The sequence below is a fragment of the Lepidochelys olivacea genome, assembly GCF_965140295.1.
Source record: "Lepidochelys olivacea isolate rLepOli2 genome assembly, chromosome: 2".
Classification (NCBI taxonomy): domain Eukaryota; kingdom Metazoa; phylum Chordata; order Testudines; family Cheloniidae; genus Lepidochelys; species Lepidochelys olivacea.
Window position 1 is genome coordinate 184,828,154 of NC_140412.1, and position 26,468 is coordinate 184,854,621.

Sequence of the window (26,468 nt, forward strand, 5' to 3'; positions counted from 1 at the left end):
GACTACTCTAACTCTGCACAGGTGACCAGCTTGGCAGCCATCACTTCTGGGAATGAGGGAAGAGGTACATCATAATGCTGGATTTGCTCTGGTATGCCTTTGCACATCCTGGGATCTGAGCCATAGATTTTGTAAACTTTAAAAATGTAAAATATACATGAAAAATTCCATACACAGAGCTCAATTGGCACCTCATGCTGAGAATCACGATGAAGGGAAAAATGTTTTGTGGTCACAGTATAATTTCTAGTAGATTACTCTTCACAATATGACATTTTAATTTCAGATTAGGAAACTGAAGCTGCAACTGGAAGAGGAACGACAGAAATACTCTAAAAATGATGGCACAAATCCAGATATAACAGGATTAGAGAATGGTTCTGATTTGCAGTTAATTGAAATGCAGAGTAAGCATACCTTAAATATATATAGATATTCATAGTGAAAAGAAACCTAGTTCTCTTCTTCCCCCGATGTATGAAGGATGAGTGCCCTTCTTTGGTTGTGAGACCTACTTATCTAATCTTGTTGAAAACTTTATCTGTGGTTTTCATAGGGGCTTTCCTCATAGCTATTTTCTTTCTTGTGTAGGTTTAATTATTATCAATTGTAGTAGTATCAACAGAGTACAGGATTTTAAAATTATTTTTTGTTGGCAAACTTCCTCTCAGTGCATTCCTCAGTATACAATAGTTAATAAAAGGTCTCTGTTTGCTTTTGGAGCTTAATAAAATTTCTGGCAAGTTAATTTTTCTTAGTTGACAACGTTGCCTCACTTTGATATAAATATTTGCCAATTTCATTATTAGATGATAGAATTTCACCTGAATTATTTTGCTAGTATTTTCCCCTGGTTTCCTATCATGTTGAAGCTTGATCCACTAACGCAGTCTGAAAGACTCCCTGTCACTATCTGGAGCAAACAAAACGTATTAAAATCCTGCCCAACGTTCAGTTTCATTTCACACAAACTGACCAGGCTAGCTTGAGTCTGAGCAAGCGAACTCCCTAGCTGTCAGCAGCCATATGGAGCTGCAAGTCACTGACAGGACAGTCATTTGAGAGATGTGCCAAAGCTATCTCAAGCAGAGGTGTGGCTGTGCCAATTGGTAATTTTCTGAGCAGTACCACCAAAAATGATTTGCAAACCTGCAAGAAATTCTTTTCTTTTTTCTTAGATTTGTATTGTCAAGCAAATTCAAGCTTTATTCTGCTTTTTGGTCAAATGCTTTTTCAGATCTCTGCTCAACCTCCAGAATTTATATTTATGTTGGGATTCTTGTCCTCAAACCAGTCTTAATATAGTGATCCTGCTTTTCAAGGAGATAATCGGTTGGTGATGAGATGGTTTGTTGTTGATACCATTTATTTTGGTTGTCCATGCTCTGTCCGAAGTGCACATTTTAAAGTGTCTATATCTTGGGGTTACCAAGTGATTAATGCAGGCTTGGTGTCTTCAGTCTCTTATAATGGGTCTGTTAGGTGTCACATGTAAAAGATAGGATCATTATTCTAGCTTCTTTAGTCTCCAAGAGAAGAGAATCAATAAAGAATATTTATACCACAAGAGTCCTGAATATAGTAGTCTTCTTTGAGCAGTGGTCCCTCTCTGTGTTTCACACCTGGGCTATGCATGTGCACTATGTGCCTGAGTCTGGAATTTTTTAGTAAGCAGTGTCCATCCATAGCGTTTGTTGTGCTCTGAACCAAAAGTATAAGGAACGGTGCAGACAGACACACCTCCCATTCCTTCTTGTTGCCATGAAGTCTGAGGGAGTCTTCTGTCCTCTCAGCTCCTTCTGCTACTATGTCATTTCTGTATACTGTAATTAGTAACAATATACTGTAATTAGTATTGTATACTGTAACAATATACTGTAATTAGTTCATTTTTAGTATTCTTCTCCTTTTTAGACTCCAGTATAATAGTTAGATAGTTGTTCCCCTTTTACCCATTCCGCAGAATTTTCCCCTCTGTTCTGCCCAGGAAGGCTGAGATTGTCCCGAGTCCCAGGGTTCAAAACTTGTGTTTCCTGCCCTTGCTCTTTTTCTGTGACCAGTCAACATCAGTGTTGCCTCTCCTGTCTGGGCGAGTATCATATCTCAGCCACGTACAGTAGTTGCTGCTCCTTCCCCCGAGAACTCATGAGGGTAAGGAAAAGAGAAGGTGATGAGACCCCAATCAGATCCAGGCTGGGAAGATCCCCCTGTACAGCAGCCTCATCAGACAGGAAGCATCCCTCTGAGCACAAGGTTGGGAGTTGAAACGAAGAATTCTAAGCCTGAAGAGAAGGCTTCCGATGAGAGTAAGATGCACAGTCATAAGTATAGGGATAAATTGTCTTAATCCAAAACTGCTCCGAAGAGAGAGCATCACTCCCCGACCCCACCAAAGTCAGGAGAGCCTGTGCGCACAGACGCTAAAGACTTAAGCCTGAGTAAATCTTCTTGGCAAGAGAAAGTGGCACATAAGGGTATGGATCCGTCTGTTCAGGTACTGATTCCGGTGTCCAAAGCACAGGACAGACATTCTCCAGAGCCGATGCAGTGCCTATACTGACGCAGCCCCAGAAGGATCTGACTTCTTCTGTGAGCAAGGAAGCTCCAGATCCGATGGCAGCACCAATGTACTCACCATCCACCCCCAGGTGGTCTGAGACCTATGTCTCCCTATCCTCATATTCACTCATTCTCTCTCTCTCACTCATGCACCATCTCTATTCAGAGACATTACTTCAGAAGAGGAGGTTATTCCTTCTCTCCCACCTGCAAGTCTGTGTACAAAATCATTGGTACTGTATGTACTGCTGGTGATCTGGTGTTTTCTTACAATGATTTGGAAACTCCTCAGGAGTCTCTGTGGTACCAAGCAAAGATGGCCCTGCACAGAAGCCCTAGAACATCAGGGTTACATCTTCTGGCCAGGCATGATTTGCCAAGGGACAGGTGGTACCCTATGCCATGGGTAAAGATACGTAGGGCAGCTACCTGGAGCTCCTTGTACTCCTTCACAAAACGTTACACTTTGGTCCAGTCTGCCGTTACAGATACAGCTATGGGGACAGCAGTATTAGCTATCACATCTGCGTCCTTGTAACCATTTCTTGTTTGAACACTGCTTGTTAATCTCCCACATGAGGAATATAGGTAGGGACCATCACTCGAAGAAGAAACAGAGGTTACTTACCTGTAACTGGAGGGTCTTTGAGTTGTGTGATCCCTATCTGTTTTCCATTATCTGTCCTCTGTCATGGATTATCTGGATTTGGAGCACGAGGAGAGCTACAGCATGTGTGGGCCAGTGGGGCACTGCTTACTAAAAAAATTCCAAACTCAGGTGCATGGTGTGCATATATGTACCCACATGTGGAATATGGGACCACACATCTCAAAGAACCTCCAGTTACAGGTAAATAACCTCTATTTCTCAATGGAGTCATATTTAAAATTCATTTGAATTAAAATAGGAATTGCTTATTAGTGACACTTTAAGAAATCCATTAATGTCTGATTTTATTTAGGAGATGCCAACAGACAAATAAGTGAATACAAATTTAAGCTTTCAAAAGCTGAACAAGATATAACTACCATGGAACAAAATGTAAGTATCTTTCTTTAGAATTTTTTTAGTAAATTTTTAGTAAATTTAAGTAAGTCACAGAGATTTTTATGCATAGTATACTCGAGTTATAAGATCATTTTTCTCAGATGTAGATTCCAAAATTGATTCTTATCTGTTCTGTGATTCACCATAATGGCTTTACCAGCAGCACTAAATTCATACTTGTGTTACCATTTTCTTACAAATCAATACTTTTTCATAACCTCACCATAAAAAGAAAATGTAGAGATTCATATTCTGGGGTTAATTGACCAAGACCTCCATCATACTGTACAAAATAAAAAGGAATGGAAGTAAGTTTTTTACTGTGTAAACTGGATTGCTTTCTTAAATTACTATCTGTGAAAAAGGTACCCTTGACTTAGGGAGATACTACATAAGATTATCTAATTTTCTGTAAACAAGACAGTAATGTATTTGAGAAACTCTTCTGGGTTTCCATAGTTTATAAATAGCAAAATAATAGAATACTCTGAGAGCGAATTAGAGTATGCTTCAATAAATGGGGATTACTTTAGCACTTGGCAAATCAGAGTTACACAGTGCTTTTTATCACTATGCCACATATTTGATTTCATTACTCTGTGAACTGTAGTAGAACAGTAACAGGTCATAACTCTTGCATTCTAACTAGAGAGTGGTGAGTGAGCTTTAAAGCTAGTGGTTCCTATTCATTTTTTGCTTGGCGCTCCATCCCCTTGTTACAGAGCTGGGCTTCGACTCATGACCTCTCACATCATACTCTGACCCATTGCCATGTCTCACCTTTCTTGTTTCCACTGCCTCTGTTTCCCAGTTCACTTTCCCTTGGTTCTCACTTTCCCCTCCCAGTTTTCCCACTCTCCCTGCCTCCAGTGCTCTTCCATTCCTCTCGATCCACTCCCTGCTGTCTCACCATGAAGAGTGACCGACAGTGGGTTCTTCTCTGGTGTTTCTACTCTCCATGAGTCTCCCTTCTTGCAGTTTCCCTGTTCTTTAAACCCTGATGTTTCCCTTTCTCTGCAATCTCAGCTGCTTCTGCACATTGACACTCACCACCTTCTCTCCTGCTGAGGGTGCCACAGATAATGCAGGGAACAGTGCTGTGGAGTGCCACATAGGAGAGGGGAGAAGGACAGACAGGTGGGTAGCCCATCCCATTATAAAGCAGTCAGCAGTCATTTTTTTTGGTGGTTGACTTTGTTTGCAGATTGGAAGACTTGAAGGACAGGTGATAAGATATAAATCTGCAGCAGAGAATGCAGAAAAAGTGGAAGATGAACTCAAAGCAGAGAAGAGGAAACTTCAGCGAGAGGTAATCAACTCCATTTTCCTTTCAGAGTAAACATGATGGAGTTTCATTAATAAAACCAAATGCCTATGAACATTTAATCTTTGTAGCTGTTACGGGAGTAATTCTGTGAGCAGTCTGTTGGCTTCCAACAAGGGGGTAAGAACTACAAATGGTCATATATAGAGGTCTTTTTCTTCAGTATGATGTCTCATGCACCTGAGGCTGGCCCAATGTATTTCAAAATCATTTCTTTTCTGACTGTAGCTGGCAGAGGAGTTCTGCAGGATCTGCAAGCATTTCATTGGCAATTGTCTTGGCTTACAGCAACTTTCTCCTGTTCTGCAGCAGCCTCTCCTCGGGACCCTTGTCTCTAATTCTTGGACATGTTTCTTATACTTTTTTTTTTTATCATCCTCATTGCATTGGTTCCTTGAATGACTTCCATTGTTGCCACCTTTTTATCTTTGCTGTCAAATTGGAGCCAACCTGAGAGCATTGGTAAATTATTTCTTATCCATGCATTGACAGCCTGTTTTTTTATTGTTTTTTCCCTGCAGTTGAAGCAACAAGATATTTGACCTCCTGAGCTTCTGAAGTCCTTGTCTTCATTGAGGCCTTGACTTACTCCACCTTTGTTTGCACTTTGTTCCCAGTCTGGAGCATGTTACATTGTGAACATCATTGCGCTCTCTCTGACTCACTAAGTACTATCTTCTTCCAGTTCCAGACCTTGACTTTTTGAGATACAGTTCCAGACTAAAATTACCAAAGTAATTTTTTGTTCTTTTGTTACTACTTTTTAAGGTATCTTAGAAAGAAGGCCTCCTAATAACTTCAAAAAGCTTCTGGACTGTAATTGAGCCCTGTTACTCAGCAGCGGGCACTATTACTGCATTATCTGGCAATGACCAGGGGGAGAGATGTCTCAGAGTATATCTACCTGGGAACGTGCCTCATGTCACCCAAGCTTGGACCCAACGAGTTGGGAAGGCTTGGACCTGGATGCCTAGCCGAAGCTGCCACCCCTGCCACATCCACACTACTCTTTTTAGCACGCTACTCTTATGTGAAGCTAGCAAGAGTCTGTCTACCTGCGCTGGGAGTCTTGCTCCTAGCTACAGTGTAGACATACTTTTTGGGATCTAGTGATCAGAGGACTTTCAGGAAGTTTCTCTGGAACATCAGCCTGTTCCTGGGAGATCTGATTGAAGTGTTAAAGGCTTGATTTCAGAGCAAAGACCAGAGTGTCTCTCTAAGCTAAACTTCAACCTTTGCCTGACTGCTTCACGCCTTTATATGCTCTGCCACAGCTCCTCCTCGTGGGAGGATTATGTCCTGCAAAGCACCCAGTAGAAATCAGCCAGTTCAGTTTACCTCGGAGTTGTCTGTGTGGGTAACTGAGCCAATAGATTCTAAGATGTAGCAGCAGGAGAGGAGGATACTCTTCAGTTTACTTTAAGGCACTTAGACTCCTCCAGAGTCTCAACTATTTCCAGCTCTGTCTCAAACTTCCTATGTAACTTGAAAGTCATTTAAACACTCAGTGCATTTGTTCCGTATCTGTAAATTGGAGATAATTGTGAGAGTAAATCCATTAGTGTTTGTATAGTGCTTAGATAGGAGAGAGTCCATCTATTTGTAGATGTGACCTATTTACCTCTTAACATGAAGTTGTTCTTTGAGTAGATACAGCCATATATTCCATTCAGATGTGTGGGTGCCCCGTGCACCGGCACCAGAGAGTTTTGCTTAGCAGTACCTGTAGAGGGGCGATGGTCGTGGCTGTAGTCCCTCCTTTGGCTATATGAGGTGGCACCACCCCAACCTCCCCCAGTTCCTTCTTAGCACCTGTGGCTGGAGTTAGAGCTCTGTGTGGTTTTTATTTCACATTCTTCTATTTAGTGACTGTTCTCTGATTGTATATCATTAATTAGTACTGATCGTTCGTTAGTTATTTAAGTTTTCCCTGGTGATGTCCTCGCCAGTATTTAAACTTTGTCCATCGTGTATGGGAGCGATCCCCACACAGTGCTTGCTGTGTCTAGGCAAAGCCCACGTCAAGGAGCAGTGTTCGTTTTGCAGATTACTCATGAAACAGACTCAAGTGGCAAGAGATCTTCATCTGAAGCAGCACCTGCTCGAACACGTCATGGCCTACTTTGGCACCAAGGCCCTCCTCAGATTGGAGATCGCCCTCAGGTGTGGGAAGTGCTGCTGCTTTGTGTCCTGGAGCTGGTGCCTCTCCGAAGAAACAGAGGAGTCGTTCCCTGTTGAGTGTGCTGTGGAAAAGGCCACTGGGAGCTGCGGGGGGGCCATGGCTGCGGATGGTCAACATCAGCAAAATGTCTCATGGCCCGCAATCAAATTACCCTAATGGGCTGTAGGGTGTACACCAGTGGTGTACGCTACTCCAAGCACTGGAAGTGACAGAGATGTATACTTTGCTGGAAGTTCCATTTCCACTATTAGCACCAGCCCTCTTGTCATTCTGGGCTATGGACGAGTCAGTCCAGCCGCTTGCACCCTCAGGACTGGCCTCACAGCTATCCCCCGAAGCCCGGGATCCCTTGGTGTCCAAGTTGAGATCTTTCTCTTCCCGTTCCCTGGATGGGGGCCCTTCATGGAGCGCTGTTGGTACCAGGACTAGCATTCATCTCGTGGTCAGGATGGAGGCCCCTGGCCTAGCGCCTACTGACCACCAATGCCCTATTTATACCAGTGGCCTCCATGGAATCCATGGGACTCTCCTCAGTCACGGAAGTCCTGCTTCTCAGCCTTCCTGAGGCTGAGATCACCAGCCAAGTCTGTGGTGGTGACCATCAATCCACCACAGATCCAGGCACTGGTGAGACTTTCCCTCAGAGCCTCCCAAATTGTTTCACCCAGGCCGTCAGTCCTGGTGCAGGATCCGTCTTGGGCACACTTAACTGCTTTATCCTCATCCTTGGACGATTCTGTGGTGCCATGCTCTTCCTTCCCTTCAGTATTGGAGAATTTTAAGGCATATTGGGACCTGTTGTGGTGGCTGCCTCCCTGGGTATTCAGGCAGAATTCCCGTAGGTGAACACCCACAAGTTAGTGGATATCCTGCAGCTGTCTGCTCCTGGGAGAGTCATTTCTCCCTATTAACATTGAGCTCTATGAGCCTACTAAGGTCCTCTGGAGCACACTGGCTTTAGTACCACCTGTAGCTAAGCACATGGAAAAGTGCTGCTTTGTTCCTGTGCAGGGATTTGCAGGTTTTTATAGCCCAAGCTCCTTAGTGGTAACAGTTGTGAACGATAGAGCCCAACAGGGCAGGTTTAAGTCCACTCGCAAGGAGAAGGACTCTAAGAGCATGAATCTAATGGGCAGGAAGATTTGCTGCTCCTCTTTCTTGCAGATGCAAATTGCTAATCAGCAAGCATTGCTGTCCAAGTACAAATTTGTCAACTGGAGGGCTATGTCCAAATTTGCAGACCAGCCATTCCCTCTCCCAAGACAGCGGGACTACCCCAGAAAGGGCATAGATCCCTCAGAAAGAAGCAGTCATGTTTGGGGTTCAGACAGTCCACATGTTCTTCTCCAAAGCACCCATTTTGACTTCTTCCTCCAAGGCAATGTTCCAGTTGTCATTTTCTTCTCCTCCATTTGCTTTCACAATGCTTGGGGCTCGATCCCCACCAACAGCTGGGTCCTAAGCACCATCATAGACTCATAGATATTAAGGTCAGAAGGGACCATTATGATCATCTAGTCTGACCTCCTGCACGATGCAGGCCACTGAATCTCAACCACCCACTCCTGCAATAAACCTCTCACCTATGTCTGAGCTATTGAAGTCCTCAAATCATGGTTTAAAGACTTCAAGGTGCAGAGAATCCTCCAGCAAGTGACCCGTGCCCCATGCTGCAGAGGAAGGCGAAAACCCCCTAGGGCCTCTTCCAATCTGCCCTGGAGGAAAATTCTTTCCCAACCCCAAATATGGCGATCAGCTGAACCCTGAGCATGTGGGCAAGATTCACCAGCCAGATACCTAGGAAAGAATTCTCTGTAGTAACTCAGATCCCACCCCATCTAACATTCTATCACAGGCCATTGGGCCTATTTACCATGAATAGTTAACATGATTTTGGCAATTAATTGATCTTTATCCCATCATACCATCTCCTCCATAAACTTACCGAGTTTAATCTTGAAGCCAGATAGTTCTTTTGCCCCCACTGCTTCCTTTGGAAGGCTGTTCCAGAACTTCACTCCTCTGATGGTTAGAAACCTTCATCTAATTTCAAGTCTAAACTTCCTGATGGCCAGTTTATATCCATTTGTTCTTGTGTCTCATTGGTACCGAGCTTAAATAATTCCTCTCCCTCTCTGGTATTTAGCCCTCTGATATATTTATAGAGAGCAATCATATCTCCCCTCGGCCTTCTTTTGGTTAGGCTAACCAAGCCAAGCTCCTTGAGTCTCCTTTCATAAGACAGGTTTTCCATTCCTCGGATCATCCTAGTAGCCCTTCTCTGTATCTGTTCCAGTTTGAATTCATCCTTCTTAAACATGGGAGACCAGAACTGAACACACTATTCCAGATGAGGTCTCACCAGTGCCTTGTATAATGGTACTAACACCTCCTTATCTCTAGTGGAAATACCTCGCCTGATGCATCCAAAGACCGCATTCGTTTTTTTCACAGCCATATCACATTGGCGGCTCATAGTCATCCTGTGGTCAACCAATACTCCAAGGTCCTTTTCCTTCTCCGTTACTTCTAATTGATGCGTCCCCAGCTTATAACTAAAATTCTTGTTATTAATCCCTAAATGCATGACCTTACACTTCTCACTATTAAATTTCATCCTATTACTATTACTCCAGTTTACAAGGTCATCCAGATCCTCCTGTATGATATCCTGGTCCTTCTCTAAATTGGCAATACCTCCCAGCTTTGTATCATCTGCAGACTTCATTAGCACACACCCACTTTTTGTACTGAGGTCAGTAATAAAAAGATTAAATAAGATCGGTTCCAAACCCAATCCCTGAGGAATTCCACTGGTAACCTCCCTCCAGCCTGACAGTTCACCTTTCAGTATGACCTGCTGTAGTCTCCCCTTTAACCAATTCCTTATCCACCTTTCAATTTTCATATTGATCCCCAACTTCTCCAATTTAACTAATTCCCCATGTGGCACCGTATCAAACACCTTACTGAAATCTAGGTAAATTAGATCCACTGTATTTCCTTTGTCTAAAAAATCTGTTACTTTCTCAAAGAAGGAGATCAGGTTGGCTTGGCACGATCTGCCTTTTGTAAAACCATGTTGTATTTTGTCCCATTTACCATTGACCTCAATGTCCTTAACTACTTTCTCCTTCAAAATTTTTTCCAAGACCTTGCATACTACAGATGTCAAACTAACAGGCCTGTAGTTACCTGGATCACTTTTTTTTCCTTTCTTAAAAATAGGAACTATGTTAGCAATTCTCCAGTCATACGGTACAACCCCTGAGTTTACAGATTCATTAAAAATTCTTGCTAATGGGCTTGCAATTTCATGTGCCAATTCCTTTAGTATTCTTGGATGAAGATTATCTGGGTCCCCCGATTTAGTCCCATTAAGCTGTTTGAGTTTCTCTTCTACCTCAGATATGGTAATATCTACCTCCGTATCTTCATTCCCATTTGTCACGCTACCATTATCCCTAAGATCCTCATTAGCCTCATTAAAGACTGAGGCAAAGTATTTGTTTAGATATTGGGCCATGCCTAGATTATCCTTAACCTCCACTCCATCCTCAGTGATTAGCGGTCCCACTTCTTCTTTCTTTGTTTTCTTATTTGTCTGGCTATAGAACCTTTTACTATTGGTTTTAATTCCCTTTGCAAGGTCCAACTCTACTTGACTTTTAGCCTTTCTCACTTTATTCCTATATGTTCTGACCTAAATAAAGTAGCTTTCCTTGCTGATCCCTCCCATCTTCCACTCCCTGTATGCTTTCTGCTTTTCTTAATCACCTCTCTGAGATGCTTGCTCATTCAGCTTGGTCTACAACTCCTGCCTATGATTTTTTTCCCCTTTCTTGGGATGCAGGCTTCTGGTAGCTATGGGATTGGGCTGTGCTACCAGTTCTTTTCCATTCCGCCTCGCTGTCCCTCTTCAAGGACCCCACTCATGATATATTGCTCCTTGAGTAGGTTTGTGCTCTGCTGGCGATGGAGGAGGTTCCACAGGATCACCGAAGTCAGGGTTTCTATTACCAGTACTTTCTGGTGCCCAAATCCAAAGGAGGTGAAAAGCCCATTCTCAAACTTTATGGCCTCAACAAATACATCAGGTACATGAGATTCTGCATAGTCACTCTATTGACTACTCTCCCCGCGTTGTCTCAGAAAGACTGGTTTGCTCCATGGGACCTTCAGGATGCCGACTTTCATGTGACCATTTTGCAGAGCCACAGAAAATTCCTTTGATTCATCGTAGCAGAGGGCCTTTTCTAGTATACAGTGCTTCCCTTCGGAATCTCTTCTGCCCCTTGGGATTTTACCAGATACATGGCCATTATCACAGGATATCTCAGAAAGGGATCCACATCTACATGACTGGTTACTTAGGGGCAGATCCAGAGAAGAAGTCCTTTCTCACTTCAACACTACACTGCATTTGCTCGACCATATGGGTCTAATCCGAAATACTGGGAAGTCAACTTGGGTTCCGACTCAGTAAATAGAATTCATTGGGGTCCTAATACAGTCTGAGTTTGTGTTTCCGCTGACTGTTTTCAGGAGATTCAGCAGCTCTGCCTCAGTCTCAGCCTTCCACGACAGTTCAGATGTCCCTGAAGCTCTTGTGTCATATGTTTTGCGTGCAGGTGATCCAGTTTGCACGGTTGCACCTTCACCTCTTTCACATATGACTCAGAACAGTTTACTGTCCGACTCCTTGCTCTTTGGACAAATTGGTCCTGGACTCCTTACTGTGGTGGATGCTCCTTGAGAGTATTTGTCAAGTTATTCCTTTCATCCAGCCCTTACCACCCAGGACTGTTGTCACCGACACCTCCCTGATGGGCTGGGGAGCACGTCTGCAGTCACTGAAAGTCAAAGGTCTGTGGTTGAAGCAGGAGTCCTCTCTGCATATCAACGTGAGAGCACAAGCAATGTCAATAGCATTCTTCAGTGACATTTCCATATTGGACTTTGCAGGGCTACTACGTGCTTGTCCATATATACATTTGTGAACCAGTATGCCATTACTTCATCTTCGAGGGTGGATGCAACCTTCAGAAGGGTTATTCCTTATTTAGGTAGACTCTGAGCCCTGCCTCCTGGAAGGGGTACTGCTTGTGAGTCACCTAAGTGAAATACATGATTGCATCTATTCAAAGAAGAAATGGTTACTTACTGTAATTGGTTCTTTGAGATGTTATGCAGACGTGCTTTGATGTCTCATCTCCTGGGTATTCAGCGTGAAGGAATCAAGGGGGTTGTAGCCGTGCCACCTCATATAACCAGGGGAGGAGGGGCTAGGGGTGTGAGCACTACCCCTGTAAGGCAAAATGCTCCGGCTCCGTTGTGGTAGGCCCGCACACACCTAAATGGAATACACATTTGCACCACATCTTAAGAATTTGTTACAGTAAGTAACCATTTCATTTTCTTCAGGGGTGACCCGAGCTTCTGCAATAACCTCGCAACACTTTCAAGATGCTGGGATGGGTCATAGTTTCAGATGGATAGTTGATGGGGCTCCAGCCTGTTACACTGCCTCCTGTGCAACGAGCACATGATTTACTTGGCACTATCTGCAGTGCTGGGCTTGGCATAGTCATTTATCATTTGTGTACTCTTATAACACTTAGGGGCCCTAATAATGAACCGGGACCCTGTTGAGCTCGGTGCTGTAGAAACTCAGAACCAAAAGGCTGTTCCTACCTGGGGTTGGCTGTGGCTCCCTCTTTCTGCACTAAAGGCTGGTATAGTCCAGACTAAAGCTGATTTACCTCACAACATGACACCCCAGCTGATGATGCAAGATGCTTGGCTATCCCATTCTGTGGGGCGGGGGGGAAGAAGGATTTATCAATCTTGTATGGCGGCCCCTCCCATTACAAAAACTACCCATCTTATACATGCAAGACATGAGGTTGTAACTTTGCACCTGTATTGATTCTTTTCTCTAGGAGAAAAGTGAGTAATTTAAACACCTCTTTCGTGAGGATTTGAACAGACTTCAGGAATAGGTTTCCTTTGATGTTGGCTGTATCTCCACATGTGGAATGAGCAAGAGCGGCTGAATCTGGCATTGATATTCATAGATATGTATGGCTCTGATCATCAGGCCTTCATACAAAGATATAGATCCTTAATTTCTATCCGCTGAAAGCAGAGGCAAATCTAATGAATGCCAAAGAAACTAAAACTATCGTTAGTTTCCTCAGGTCTTTGGCTCTGTCTTTAATCCCACCTTCTTCTTCTTATCGCTATGACAGAGGGAGGAACTGATGAGTACCTTCTAAGAATCCAATGTGTTATAGAACTAATGTGTTCAAGTGTGGACATTTTATAGTCAGAGTGCTTTGTCATCTTCGACTTACTTACCATGAGCAATGAAAACCTCCAAATTTTTTAGAAGCGCCTGAGCCTGTAGTCAGCCTGCCAATCTCATCCTTGAAGGATGTTCCAATGCGAGGAAGACTTTTTACTCCTAACACCCTGGGTTCCCTCAGACACACGGTTCCTCAGCAGGACTGCAACTCAGAATGCCCATGAATCTAATACCACCAGAAAGAAATGTTACAGGAAATCCAAACCCCCCTCCCAGCTACAAAAGAAAAGTGATAGGAGGACTGTATTCAGGTATTTCATTATGTTTAAAATGCATGGGTTTGAGCCCTCCTGTTAGATGTCAAATTTCTCAATGTGTGTTTTCAGAGTTAGGAACGGTGTCTCTAGGAATCATGCCTCTTTCAAAGTGTCTGGCTACATGCTCTGACCTGACAATTACCTACTGTATACCCATGGGGAGACTGAGAACTATCCTGTGCTTTATCTGAGTTTTAAGAGGAAGATGACAGAGACAAATTTTGGGTATTGCTTTTATTCTGATGTCTGCACTGCATATATTCCAGAAATTTTTACATAAAGTGGAAGTGTTCACTTAACTTGGACCAGTTGGGTGATCAAGAACTGTGCTCTGCCAGGAATCAAAGATTCAGTCTGTGCCAACATGGGTATGGTAGAACCTTTAGTGTTCAAGATAAACTACCCTAAATCCAATCTCCTCCCAAACAGACGACTGTAGGCAGTGGGAGTCCTGCTAATTACTACTCAGTGCAAAGCTTTCTTTGTCAGGAGGGAGTACAGAGTTCTACCGTACTGAGCTGATCGTTCTGTCAAAATTTCAGGGGAGCAAACTCTCACTGTGTAGTGTTCAAGGGTGTGGGGGCTCCTACATGCCAGTAGAGTGTAGAGATGTACCACTATGCAAATCTCCAATGCCTACTGCCTAGGGAGCCAAATAAGGAATTGCTTTAAACTATGCTAGCCAAGGGGCTGGAATGGGAGCTGCTGTACAAGGCATGAGGATTCCTACCTCTGCCATCTCAGACATCTGCCTGTCAGCTGGCTCAGTTATAGAGGATGACCGAAGACTTTGCCCCAAGGGAGTAATTGTAATATGAAGCTCTGGGTACCCAACTACTCAGAAATGAGTATATGCCTTTATTTTTAAATTGTTTCTAGATTATGCTAATGTCAGCAATTGAGTGAGTTCTGCTTCCTTTGGATACCATATAATAACTGCATGAGTAGCAGTCAGTCAAGTTCCATTTTTCTTGACCTGACAGTCTTATAAAGAACATAATCAAGACTTTCCACAGAGAAAATTGGGTTGTGATCCTAACCATAAAGCTCATTGTAGAGTTTTAATTTGTGCTACTCACACCAGGACATTAAAAAAAACAGAAACCCAGTTGCAATTATTCTGAAATTGAATAACTTTTTGTTTTCATTTTAGTTAAGAACAGCATTGGACAGGATAGAAGAGATGGAGATGACCAACAGCCACTTGATGAAAAGGCTGGAGAAGATGAAGGCAAACAGGACTGCGCTTCTAGCTCAACAATAGAAGAAAGTATTAGAAAATGGAACAAGTTGTGCACTGCTCCTTGAAATAACTAGCCCTTAGCTTGTTTTAATACAGACTTTAATTGGCACAAACTATTTGAACACTGAGCTGTTCAGTAATATTTTAGTTGCAGAATTAAATGGCATACCTTTTGTAACTTATGAGAGAATGAAAAATTTGAATTCCTATGTGAATGATGGTGATTTTTATTTAGCAGTTTAATTGTAGAGTCAGAGCTGAAGCACCATGCTGTATGATTGACTTATTACTAGAAAACATTTGTTTTCACAACTGTGGAATCAGGTTTACTTAAACTTTTTTTCAGCTGCTTTAATGATGCTTGAAGACAACTGCATGAGTTCAAGAGGACACAGTCTTTTAAAAAATAACAAATGTACTTGCTCAAGACATCACACAGCACAAGTGCCTTCTATATGGTGCAATTTAGACTTCAAATATGTTAGAACTAACCTTTGAAAGCAGATAACATTTATTTTAAGATACAGTTTTGGGGTCTATGTTCATTAAAGTTTATAAATTTTGATGGAAAGGTGCATTTTTGTAATATTTAAATTTATATAAAAATAAAAAATAGGGACTATTATAAAACTTGCTTTTTTGCATGGGTGATAGCACATCTGAGTTCTAGCTTATTTTGCCAAGGAAGTACTAGCTCAGCTACTCTTAATATAAAAACAGGGACTTTAATCACAGAAGATGGTTTATTGTACTTTGTAAACTTGTATAGCAACTGCTGCTTATGTGTGGAATGAAACTTTAGGGTGGAAGGAGAGGTGAGGAAATGTCTGAGGAGTTCATTAAATGGACACTGTACTGGCTAGAAATGAGTGGCTTTTTTATATACAATCTTACAGAGCTATAATCTATATAGACATTTAAACCAAACTGCTCGCTTTACCTGTGACATTCTGTAAGGTGCTCTAGTAAACATTTGGGAGGGCATTAAATGTTCTTACATTTGCTATTTGAGTTATAAGTACAGATAAAAGGTGGGTTTAACTTTTAGAGATCAGAGCTAAAGTGGATGTTTATCAAAAAAAAATTTCTGAAGTAAAGTCTTGCATACAGATCTTCACAGCTCTCTATCAGGAAATCTGCTCCCTTTTGAGGCACCTCAGCTGCATCCTGAGAGAGGGATGCTTTTAACATAGCTGGAACATTTCAGTACATCAGTCTCTAATGTAGCTCTTTGCTGCTGTATTTCACTATAAGTTACAGTAGTTGAATATAGACAGTTTTACTTCTGAAATACTCTTTCCTGAAAGGCAGTATGACAAACTCCTTTCTTCCATTAGTCATCCAGTTTTATCCCCCTTGTATGAAACAATGGGATACACCAGTGAGTCCATCCAACTGAAGTATTCAACACCTCTCAAAAACTTTATACAGGTCTGGCAGATTAGCAAGCTGCAAAATGTTGCCATCTTCTGTGAAGTGTTTAGGAGGCAAAAGGTGGGTCCTAAAAGCTTTGTAAATAACATGTTCCACAGTCCATTTCCAAGATGTTGAACCAGATCCAAGCTCTTCACTCTGAAACAAAAGTTTGGTTTTAAAACACAACTACTCTAGTTTTATAGAAATGTAGCTCTTTTAATTTTATAGAAATTTAGATTTGATACATTTTTCAAAACCTTGACTTTTTCCCTACTAAAACAGCTACAGCTGGAAGTGCTAAATCATTTACTTTAGTGTTTGCGGATTAGTTCACTATCTTGATAAATAAAAGAAGCCACTTGTCAGCCTCCAGATAACCACAGCCCCTCACTACCATAAAGCAAACTGTGCTAGCTCTAAATTAAGCTAGAGAAAAGGTTTGAGTCAAAATACCTTTCAAACATTTCCAGTGCAGAGTTTGGGTGTAAAAATCAAACTAGTCTAGCACTTTATATGAAGTGCTCCTCTTGAAAGGAGAACAGCGGCTCCTTCTGCAAATGTTCTGCTTAGGCTAGTAGTAGAAGTACTTAGCTTTGCATAGCTAACACACAAAAAATAACTATGAACTGGACTGTTTTCTGGTACAACAATAGTTTATGCAAGTCCAGTCATGCAACTCACTTGCAAGGGACTGGGTTGACAAATGTCAGCATAATTTGGGCTGTGGATTGTTTGTGAGATATACCTTTTCAGCTCAAGCTGAGTTTGCAGGGGATTGTAGGTAGAAAATATTTTCCCCTACAATCAGCAAACAACTGCCACCATTGAGTCATCTTCTGCCATTTTAATCACTTAAAGGGTCTAATTTTTGTGGAGATTTTACTGAAACAATCTTAGAAATGGGCTAGAAGGGACCTCAAGCGGTCATCTAGTCCAGTGCCAGTCCACAAGCTGCTGGTCTGCGCACACACTGGAAAAAAAGAAAATTGCCAGTCCCCCACATCAGATAGCTTGAGAAACACTGATTTAGTCCACCCCTCTGCTGAGACAGGATTGAGGAGAAGTAGAGAGGTGTTTGCCTACCCTGTTCTAAAAAGTGGGATTTGACAGCCACCTCACGTAACCTGTTTCACTGCTTAACCTTGCCTTAGAATGTTTTTCCTAATATCAAACCTAAGCGCATTACTACTTGTCCTACCCGCCCTGCACATGGAGGACTCATCCCCATCCTTATAATAGTCCTTCACATGCTTGAAGATTTATCGTCCCCAACTCAGCCTTCTCTTCTAGTTTAAACAAGTCCAATTTAACCTTTCCTCATAGGGCATGTTTTCTAAGCTTTTCTGGGTTTCTCGCCTCTGGATGCTCCAATTAGTCCACATCCTTAAGTGTGGAACCAAAACTGGATACAATACTCCAGCTGATGCCTCCCCACTGCCAAGTGGAACAGAACAATTATATCCTGTTTTATATAAAACACTTGTTAATACACCCTAGAATGACATTGTAATGCTATAAAAAAAATACACAGAGGGCAGGGGGGAGAAGAGGAGCAAGAATGTGCATCAGTTTTTCCACAAATTCTTGGCTCAAATTGGATTAGGATCTCTTGTAGCTCAGCTCAATGTCCTAACAGGGGGAGATGCCTTAGTTTTCTGGTTTGAGAAACTGTGAAATTACAGGTAATAGTATTATTGCTTTTGCATTATTAAGAAGAAACTCAAATTCCACACAACATGACTAATCAATTTTTGGAAAGTGCTTAGTTGATACTGATTTGGGCACCCTGAAAGAGTAATTAGGCATTTAAGAGATTCAGCCCAAACATACACTTTTTGGAGGTACATGAACCAGTTAGTCTTTGGGAGAAGTTACCCTGTATCGAAGCTGTGGGGCAATGTTTTTAGAGCTTATTCTCAGTGTTTTCTTTCTAAGCACATGGGAATTCCTTATTTAATGACTTTTCTAAATACACGTTCTTTTTGCCCTGTAAAAGCAGCCCTCTTCAAAGGATAAGCCTGTGTATTCTTTCAGAACCCTGTTGCACTGTTATTCAGTTCACCCGATTCCACAGAGTGGGAGACTAGTCATGAAAGCTGTTTTTACAATTCAACACAAGTGATTTACCCAGGTGACTGCAGCAGCATATGCAGTTACTGTACCTGCTGGTTAGTCAAGTCAGATTCCTCCACTATATACTGCTTTCTAATGGAGTAAAACATGGCACATTCTTTACTGAGGCTTTCAAAACATTCTTTTTCTTCATCCCAGTTTACCTGTCAAAGCAGAAATTTGATAAGAGCAGACATTTTGTTTCAGAATCTGAAATAATTTTGAAGGAACATTACTGCTAATTACTAGTCAGTCAACTTAATGCCTGGTTAATTAAAAGTCAAAATAGGCTACTGTCTTGGCCATTTGGTGGTGTAAGGTTAGGATACAGAGAAAGCAAAGCATAGCCTAAAAGTCTGCCTATCTTTGAAAGTAAAATCTTTTTTAAAGTTTCTGAACATTCATTTTAATGTATTCTTATATAGTGAGTATTTAGCAATGAATGGACTTAAGCAATCAGTGCAGTTTTCCTTTTAGAAGAGAAAGTTTAGAGCATAGCCCCTATGTCAGCATCTGTATTACCATTATAATATGATAATTACGACTTTGGCAGATATTTAAAAATGCTGTGTATGGTCATTTGAGGCAGGAATGTTGGCAGTTGTACTTTTGCACCAACTGCTTCTGTCAGAACTGGGCCTATGCCATTCTGTATGAACTCTTCTCCCCACATCAATTTCTGGTGAATTTCTTAGTGGTTGAATTATTGCATGCCTGCCTATTAGTAATTTCATTTTAGAGAACATCTAAAAACGACGAAGAAAAAAGGTAACATTTGCAGACTCGTTAGCTTCCCCATTAACTAACTGCTGAACAGCACCATACCTCTGTGGCTAAGCGAAGGATAAACATAGGTAGTCCCTCCAATGGTGGAACATAGTTGTCTATCAGGAGGGGTAATCCAGTAAGGTTTCCATCCTGTAAGCATAACATTTCCTTTACATGTTGAAATATCTATGATTTACCTGCTAGCCATATCAACACACTGCTGTTTGCTGGACAGTAAGTGATTGTATTTATCAGGTGGGTACTAGCCTTAAAGCAAATCAAAAATATTAAATATAGATTCCTATTGTGCATTACCAACACCTAAGAGTTAGACAAATAACCTTATGACATAAAAGCAATAGCAGTAGTCACCTCATCAATTTCAAAAGAGAAATAGTCTTTCAGCATTTCAGTCTTCTTTTTTAGAAACTCGACAATGTATTCAGCAAGTCCTTCCTTTGGGCCATCTTCTTCTGTCCAGCCACTTTCAGTGTTCTCCAAGGCTAGCATAGCCAGATCATACAGCGGAGCTGGCTCCTGTAAGTGACCATGAGGTACGATACAATCATCACTACCACCCATACACTTCACCCCTTCAAAATCCAGATGTTCCTCATGAAGCAGTCAATTATTTTTTCCCCCGGAGAATACAGAAGTATCTTTACAAACACTCCCTTCTCTAAAGACCACTGCAAAATACAGTGGCATATTAAACGCCAAATGTTAACACTTCCTAATACATTTCTGATGAAGCTAGAGCAAAACAGAAGGAATGTTTTTACACAATCTAGTACATTAACAAACACTGACGCTGTTTAAGGAACAGAATCTGACTCTAATAATAAAGCAACCACTACCAGAATAAGGCAGAGGGTTGCAGGAAGAGAAAGGATGATTAAGGTAGCTGAATCCTGACCAAGAGAATTCCAGCTCTGTCTCTGCCCAAGAGTTCTTATGTGATGCTAGACAATTCACTTAGACCAGTTTTTTACAGGTGGTCATTAATTATGTGAGCTACCAGACCCATATATGTGAGGTTAAAACTTTTGTATCAGATCATTCTCTCCAAAACCTGCATATAAGATTTGAAGGGAAGTTACACTTACTGACAACCTCAGAACTCCAAAGTTTGCAAAGTCATAAAGAAGAATCTGGTAGAAGAGTTCTTGGCTGAATTGGAGGAAAAGAGTTAATTTGTTATTGAAACAACCATTTCTGTCTAATTTTTTGTCATATGCATATTCTCTCCTTTGCAATGGCAGAATCGTAGAAAAAAGCAATACACCTAACAAACCACTAAATGGCCTGGCAGTGTGTGCACCTTGGGAGTTAAACCGCAGAAAGCTGCTTTACTGTGCAGAAACTTGCCAGTGTAGACAAGGCCTTAGCTACAGAATGAACCTTATTACAGCCTGTTAGAGCTCTATATACTGATGTGTTAGGATCTCATGGCCTGTCTATAAAAACATTTAGTTCAAGCCTGTGGTGCTCTAACTACCTGTGTGGATCTTGCTGGTGCAGGTTAACAGTTCATTAATGCACTCTGATTAATCCCATTTCAAAGAGGGGTAGACCAAAGCACTGTAACAACCAACACATATCATCAGATCTGCATACTGCAGGGTAGATTCACAGCCTATCTTGCCGAGAACTAAATGTTTGTGGAGACAAACCCTTAATCTCTGAACTGTGTGGTGTTAGCCTGGGAGAAAAGGACTCCGATTCTGTGCTGATAAAAGACCGTACATAACTTGATACCTCAAGGCAGCAGGGCCTAGGTTTGGCAGGGTTTTTTTTTGTAGGTTTACACATACAATTTGCATTGTCCTTATATTCTGCAGGCTCTGTAATCAGGCACAGAACTGATTTTAAAAGAATTAGGTTTCTTGATGTTTCAATAACATAGCTATTCAAATGAACGGTATCGGTAAGTGTGATGTACAATCAAATTCCTTTCATCCTCTGGGTTTTTAGTCAGTGGGACACAACACAGTAAAGTGCATTTTAATGATGTAGCAGTAGCCCATACATTTTGCAGGATCAATACAAAAAAATAAGATGATTAAAAATTTGAGGTCTTTCACACTTGAGTGTTCATCAAATCACAATTTGGCTAGATTTCAAAGGCAGCATTCACAGTACCTTTGTACCTCTTTCTTATTTTTACTACTCAGTTGTGTTCACCAGTTATTTCAGTTGTTAACACATCTAACAGCATGAATCAGTACGTTTACCTGAGTTGGGTGGTATTGAGAAGATACAGCTTTGTCTGGTATTGTGCCAGTGCCCACTGTGGGCTAACACAACCAACAAACGAGTGATCACGTAGCATCTCCTGAAGACCTGGAATAATACATCTAACAACATGAGGTCGTATAAATTCCCCCCAGCCCAGATCTGCTATAGTCTGCAAAGTATCTTGATTATTCAAGTTGTGAAAATCTCAAACTACTACTTGAATACTACTATACACTTCAGTCCAAAATAAATAATAAACTAAAAACTACCAAGGAAATTCTAAACACTCCAATAGTTTAATCCTAAAATAGATAAACACAATGTATGAATGAGAAAGGTTCTATTAAATTCGAAATTAAATTAAAATCTTGAATATTTTACTTGAATTTTATCACATTTTACTGGAGAAGTTCCTGGTTGGAAAAGAATAATAAATACCAAACATGCCTAAAAGAAAGCTGGTAATGCAAAAAACCCCTCCACAATAAAATCCAATTTAAAAATTGACCCTGCTGTTGTGCCTACTCGGGCTATACTCACCACTGATACCAAGTATATACGCAGATCAGGGTTCTTAGCTTTTTATTTGCTTTCCCAGAAGAAATTTCTGTCCTCATTGTTTAGAAAAAGTGAGCTTATAATAAAAAGTGAGACTCTTCAAATGAAGCTCTGTTCCACTTTAACGCCGCTGCCTCTTTTGCCCCACCCCTGGCCAACGGGGGGCGAGGGGGGGGGGGGCGCAAAAGGAGTAGCTGCCTCAAGTCCGGGGATTTAAAAGGGCCGCTACCGGAGCCCCGGGCCCTTTAAATCGCCACTGGAGCCCTGGGCAGCACAGGCCAGGCAGTGTAGAGGGGCTGGCTGGGGAGACGCTGACCCCCGCTCCCAGCCCTGTCGCTTCAGGGGCTGGAGCCAGCCCCCGTACCGGTAAGTCTTCTGACACTTTTATAACTCATCAGGGGTGAAAGTAACACCGATGTATTTCACTTTTACAAGCCTTTCTGGTATGTATTTCAGAGACTTAATGGAGGTAACACAAAATGGAACAGTTACTCAAATTCTGACTGCTATCATTCTGGGAAGTTTTTTGGTGGCTACAAAATAGCTGCAACTACAATGCCTTAATATTTAAGCACTGAATGGGTGAACTAGATACACCAGGATATGACATTTTGCACTCAGTACTAGCAGCCAGCATTGAGGAGTTTCAGGAGATGATTATTAAACCCTTTGATTGCTAGGAGTCAAGATTTCTTAGCCTTAGCAGCTAACGCAGTTATCTACAGATGCTGGCCTTCTTAGCTGTGGAATTTCCCTGAACCTTGTTACCAACCAATTAAAATTAACTAGACAAAAACTGTCATGCCATATGATTTCCAATACCTAGACCAGCTTAATAGGGCTGGAATGTTTGAATGGATGCCACTCCTATTGCATTTAAATCTCACTAACAAACAAGGATTGTGCTGTGCAGCAGATGTAAAGTGAAACACCACCTGAGAGGAAACTGCCCTAAGCATCTGCAGGATGGGAATAGTATTTTACCTGTCACAATGAAAGTGGTTCCCTTTTCCTCATTCAAGTAAAAATGGCATGCACAAACTACAGCAGTTTAATTAATCTGTCCCATCATTGTTTCCACTATAAATCTATTTTCAGAGACTTGCAACTAGGCAATAAAAAATTCCTGTGAACATGGCTTACCCTTGAACATCTCTGCATGCAAATTAGAGAACAAAAAAGAAAAAAAAAATGTATCTTTTTGTTTTACAAAAGTTCCATTGTTTAAGAAATCTCACTTTGTCCCTGTATCCAGAGCAAATAAACACAGAACCTTGCCATTTAGCCTGCAATTTTGCAGGCTGTTCATCTATGGGGTGAGTTAATACCTGTATCTGGAATGGAAAAAAGCCTTACATTAAATTAGCGCATTTTGTTTAGTAATGTGGTTTAATATGCAGGCTCACTAAAGGGTAAACCAGCCCTTAGACAAAGTGTGCACCTCTCCCTTTCTACGTGGAAAATGTCCGTGCAGAAGCAGATCATCATGGTTTAAAAAACTTAATACAAATTTTGCTCTGACAGTTGGATTAATTGAACACGGTTCCGGTTTAGCAGGTCAATCTGCAAGCTAAAGAAACATGTACAAAAGCCCCAGCAAGCTTTCTTTTGTAACAAACAGACTTCTTGTACCACTTCTATAGAATTATCTTAAGTAGTCCAAGCAATCATGTGTTTAACTGTCAGAAAAATAACCATCTTGAGGAACAATTGACTTGCATACTTGCATGTGCTTGGCTACTAATTTCCTCTTGCAGAGTCAACACACTGGTTAGGTTAATAATCCTTCTCTTAGGGGTGCAGGCAGCAGTCATTCCCTTTCTGGTATCATCTTCCTCCATTTCCACATCCGAGCCTGTCCACTGTCTCTTTCTGCAATACAGAGACAAAGCTCATTAGGATGATATACAAGTATATACGCAGCAGTGAAGTGTGGTAACCCTACATTAAACCGCAATCAGGAAACCCATCTAGCTTTCAAAGAAAGAAAGATTGTTTTGGTTAATTTCCAAGGCACTATTTGACAAAACAGGGCAACTGTCAAGGCTATTTAGGGATCCATCTTACTAATCACATTGGACAAATTAACCGTTTAAAGGCCCAACTCAACACCCATCAAATTCAACAGGAGTTAGACCAGTCCCTAAAGAAGATACCACAAAAGCTCCTGTGTGTTCCTTAACTACATTTGATTTTCTTCAGTATAATGAAAAATAAGCTCTCTCCCTGATAGCTCTGGACAAACTGTAAGAGCAGCTCTAGTGGACAAGGCCTATTACCAGGGCCTCCCCTGACTGGCTGCTCTGGGAATCCTCTTTTAAGAGTTTTGCATATAGTTAAATAGCCCCAGGTCAGATTATCTTTTATAGAGAATATCTGCAAGACTGGAGAAGGAACACTGTGTAACCTCCCTGCACATTGAGTTTCCTCCTGTACTTAATCCTCCCTACATGAACATAAGGGATTGTGATTCATACATGATCACCTTAAATAAAACATACCCTATTTACTTTTCACCATTTATGCTGTTTGTTTCCTTTATATTCATCTCTCACCTTGGAAAATGGTCATTTTCACTTTCTGATTCTCCAGCAGCAGCTCAAGGCTTGTGTGTTATGGTTTAAAAAAGAGTTTAATTCCTCATGAAAGTTCAAGACAATATTTGTTCATATTTTGTTTTATAGCTTTCCTGATCCCTTTTTCTTAAAAAAGCACCCAAACTTGACTGCACACCTGCATAAACAGCAGGGTGAACTGATTTAAATCACCTATTTTAACCATGATTCAAATCAACAACCAGAAAACCCTGATTTGAATAATCAATATTAATTGTTTTGTATTTGTACATTTTAGTTATTGTCACAAAGAAAAGCTGATTCTCATTGGTTGGTAACTATTAAAACATGTTGATATCCAACTAATTACACTAAATTTGGTGCTTCTTTTTGCTAACCAGAAGGATGCACTATACCTATTACATTTATTTAAGCAACTATAAAACTTAACTTACATTTATTCAGATTCTAAATTTTATTATTTTTTATAATGAGTGATACTACTCTTATTTACTAGATATTAATTTGCTTTACTTGCCATTTGTATCAAACTCTATTTGGATGGAAATTCAATTATAAAATGCACAAAAACAGCATTTAATTTTTCTTAAATGTTCTGGATAAAAAAGTTTGTTTCTTATAAAAACATATTTTGCATTTAAAATTAATAGATTTACTAAACAAAAGAAGTATCAACTATAGCCAGTGAACTGAACCGACTGCTTCTCATCACCATATCCATCAAGATTTTAGAACTAGCAGATCTCATCCTCCCACATCTAGTTTTTATTCATAGATTGGAAGGGGGAAAAGAGCTTTCCTGATTTTTCAAATGCAACTAGTTTCTTAGCTTTGAATGAACTACTCATTGAGCTCTACTAGTTGAATAAACCAAGATTGAGAAAATATTGTTTACACCTGCAGAAAAGTTTACTGTTGTCAAAAGCTGGTTTAGCACTTCAACAACTCTGATTACAGGTGCTTAGCAAGTGACTACTACCAGTTAAGTGGTCTGACTTTCTTTAAAAACTTGGCAGCAAGTAGGTACTGCTAAATATTTTTTTTATTTAAAAATTTAAACATTATAATTTTAGGCCTTAACATACATTGTCAATTTAAAATTTAATTTTCAATGGGTTTACTTCTTAAAATTAAAACATATTTAATATAAATTTAAAATATCTGATTTAAATTAAAAATATTTTTTTAAATTTAAAAACATCAATTTTTATCCACTCTGATATAAAGACAACAATACAACTATCCAGCATAGATTTTTACCTAGTAGGGACTGTTTCAGGAGTCAGCCTTCCACTTTCCTTCTGCCCCTCTGGTGCCATCACTGAATCCCCCTGTGCAGCAACTATTGTATCAAAGTCATTGAGATCTTCCATTTCCGTATCCCGCTGTCTGGATCTGCCATCAGAAAGTCCTATACCATCATCTAGGGTCACCGCTGTATGCCCTGTACTCAAGGGTTTGTTTGTAGGCTGAAGGAAAGCATCCAGCTTCTGGTCTCGGGAATCGGTGCGGACCATCTGGTGGGCATAGACTTTATCACCTGTTCCTTTAGCTGTGAAAGAGGAGCTTGCTACTGATTTAACAACCTCAGTGGAAGAGCATTCAGCTCCTGGGATCAAAGTCTTCATTGCAAAAATGAAGGGAGGGGAGAGGAGAGGAGAAATTCAGCGTCATCAGGAGACTGTACATGCCTATGTATCTCTCTAAAGGTGACATTTACCCTTGTATGATTGGCCCCTTAAATCTCATTTAAGACCAATTTAAGTGCTTGCGGGCCCTCTGCCCAGGGTGAATTTCACCCGAATGAAATCATCTTTATT

At 41.0% G+C, this 26,468-nt stretch overlaps 2 protein-coding genes across 7 annotated transcripts in view; one reads left to right on the forward strand and one right to left on the reverse strand.

The window, feature by feature from the left end:
* Nucleotides 1–15,846, forward strand: part of LRRFIP2 (LRR binding FLII interacting protein 2) — a 140,746-nt gene extending 124,900 nt beyond the window's left edge. For all 5 annotated transcript variants that reach the window (XM_084620172.1, XM_084620168.1, XM_084620169.1 and 2 more), the window contains 4 exons: nt 287–407; nt 3,522–3,601; nt 4,812–4,916; nt 14,891–15,846. In XM_084620172.1, coding sequence (XP_084476298.1) covers nt 287–407; nt 3,522–3,601; nt 4,812–4,916; nt 14,891–15,001 — 417 coding nt within the window. In that variant the 3' untranslated portion in view covers nt 15,002–15,846. The remainder of the gene's footprint in view (nt 1–286; nt 408–3,521; nt 3,602–4,811; nt 4,917–14,890) is intronic.
* Nucleotides 15,190–26,468, reverse strand: part of MLH1 (mutL homolog 1) — a 32,870-nt gene continuing 21,591 nt past the window's right edge. For both annotated transcript variants that reach the window (XM_084620166.1, XM_084620167.1), the window contains 8 exons: nt 25,909–26,270; nt 23,796–23,944; nt 21,511–21,619; nt 20,383–20,446; nt 19,649–19,813; nt 19,334–19,426; nt 18,559–18,672; nt 15,190–16,552 (listed from right to left, as the gene is read on the reverse strand). In XM_084620166.1, the coding sequence (XP_084476292.1) occupies nt 16,385–16,552; nt 18,559–18,672; nt 19,334–19,426; nt 19,649–19,813; nt 20,383–20,446; nt 21,511–21,619; nt 23,796–23,944; nt 25,909–26,270 (1,224 nt within the window). In that variant the 3' untranslated portion in view covers nt 15,190–16,384. The remainder of the gene's footprint in view (nt 16,553–18,558; nt 18,673–19,333; nt 19,427–19,648; nt 19,814–20,382; nt 20,447–21,510; nt 21,620–23,795; nt 23,945–25,908; nt 26,271–26,468) is intronic.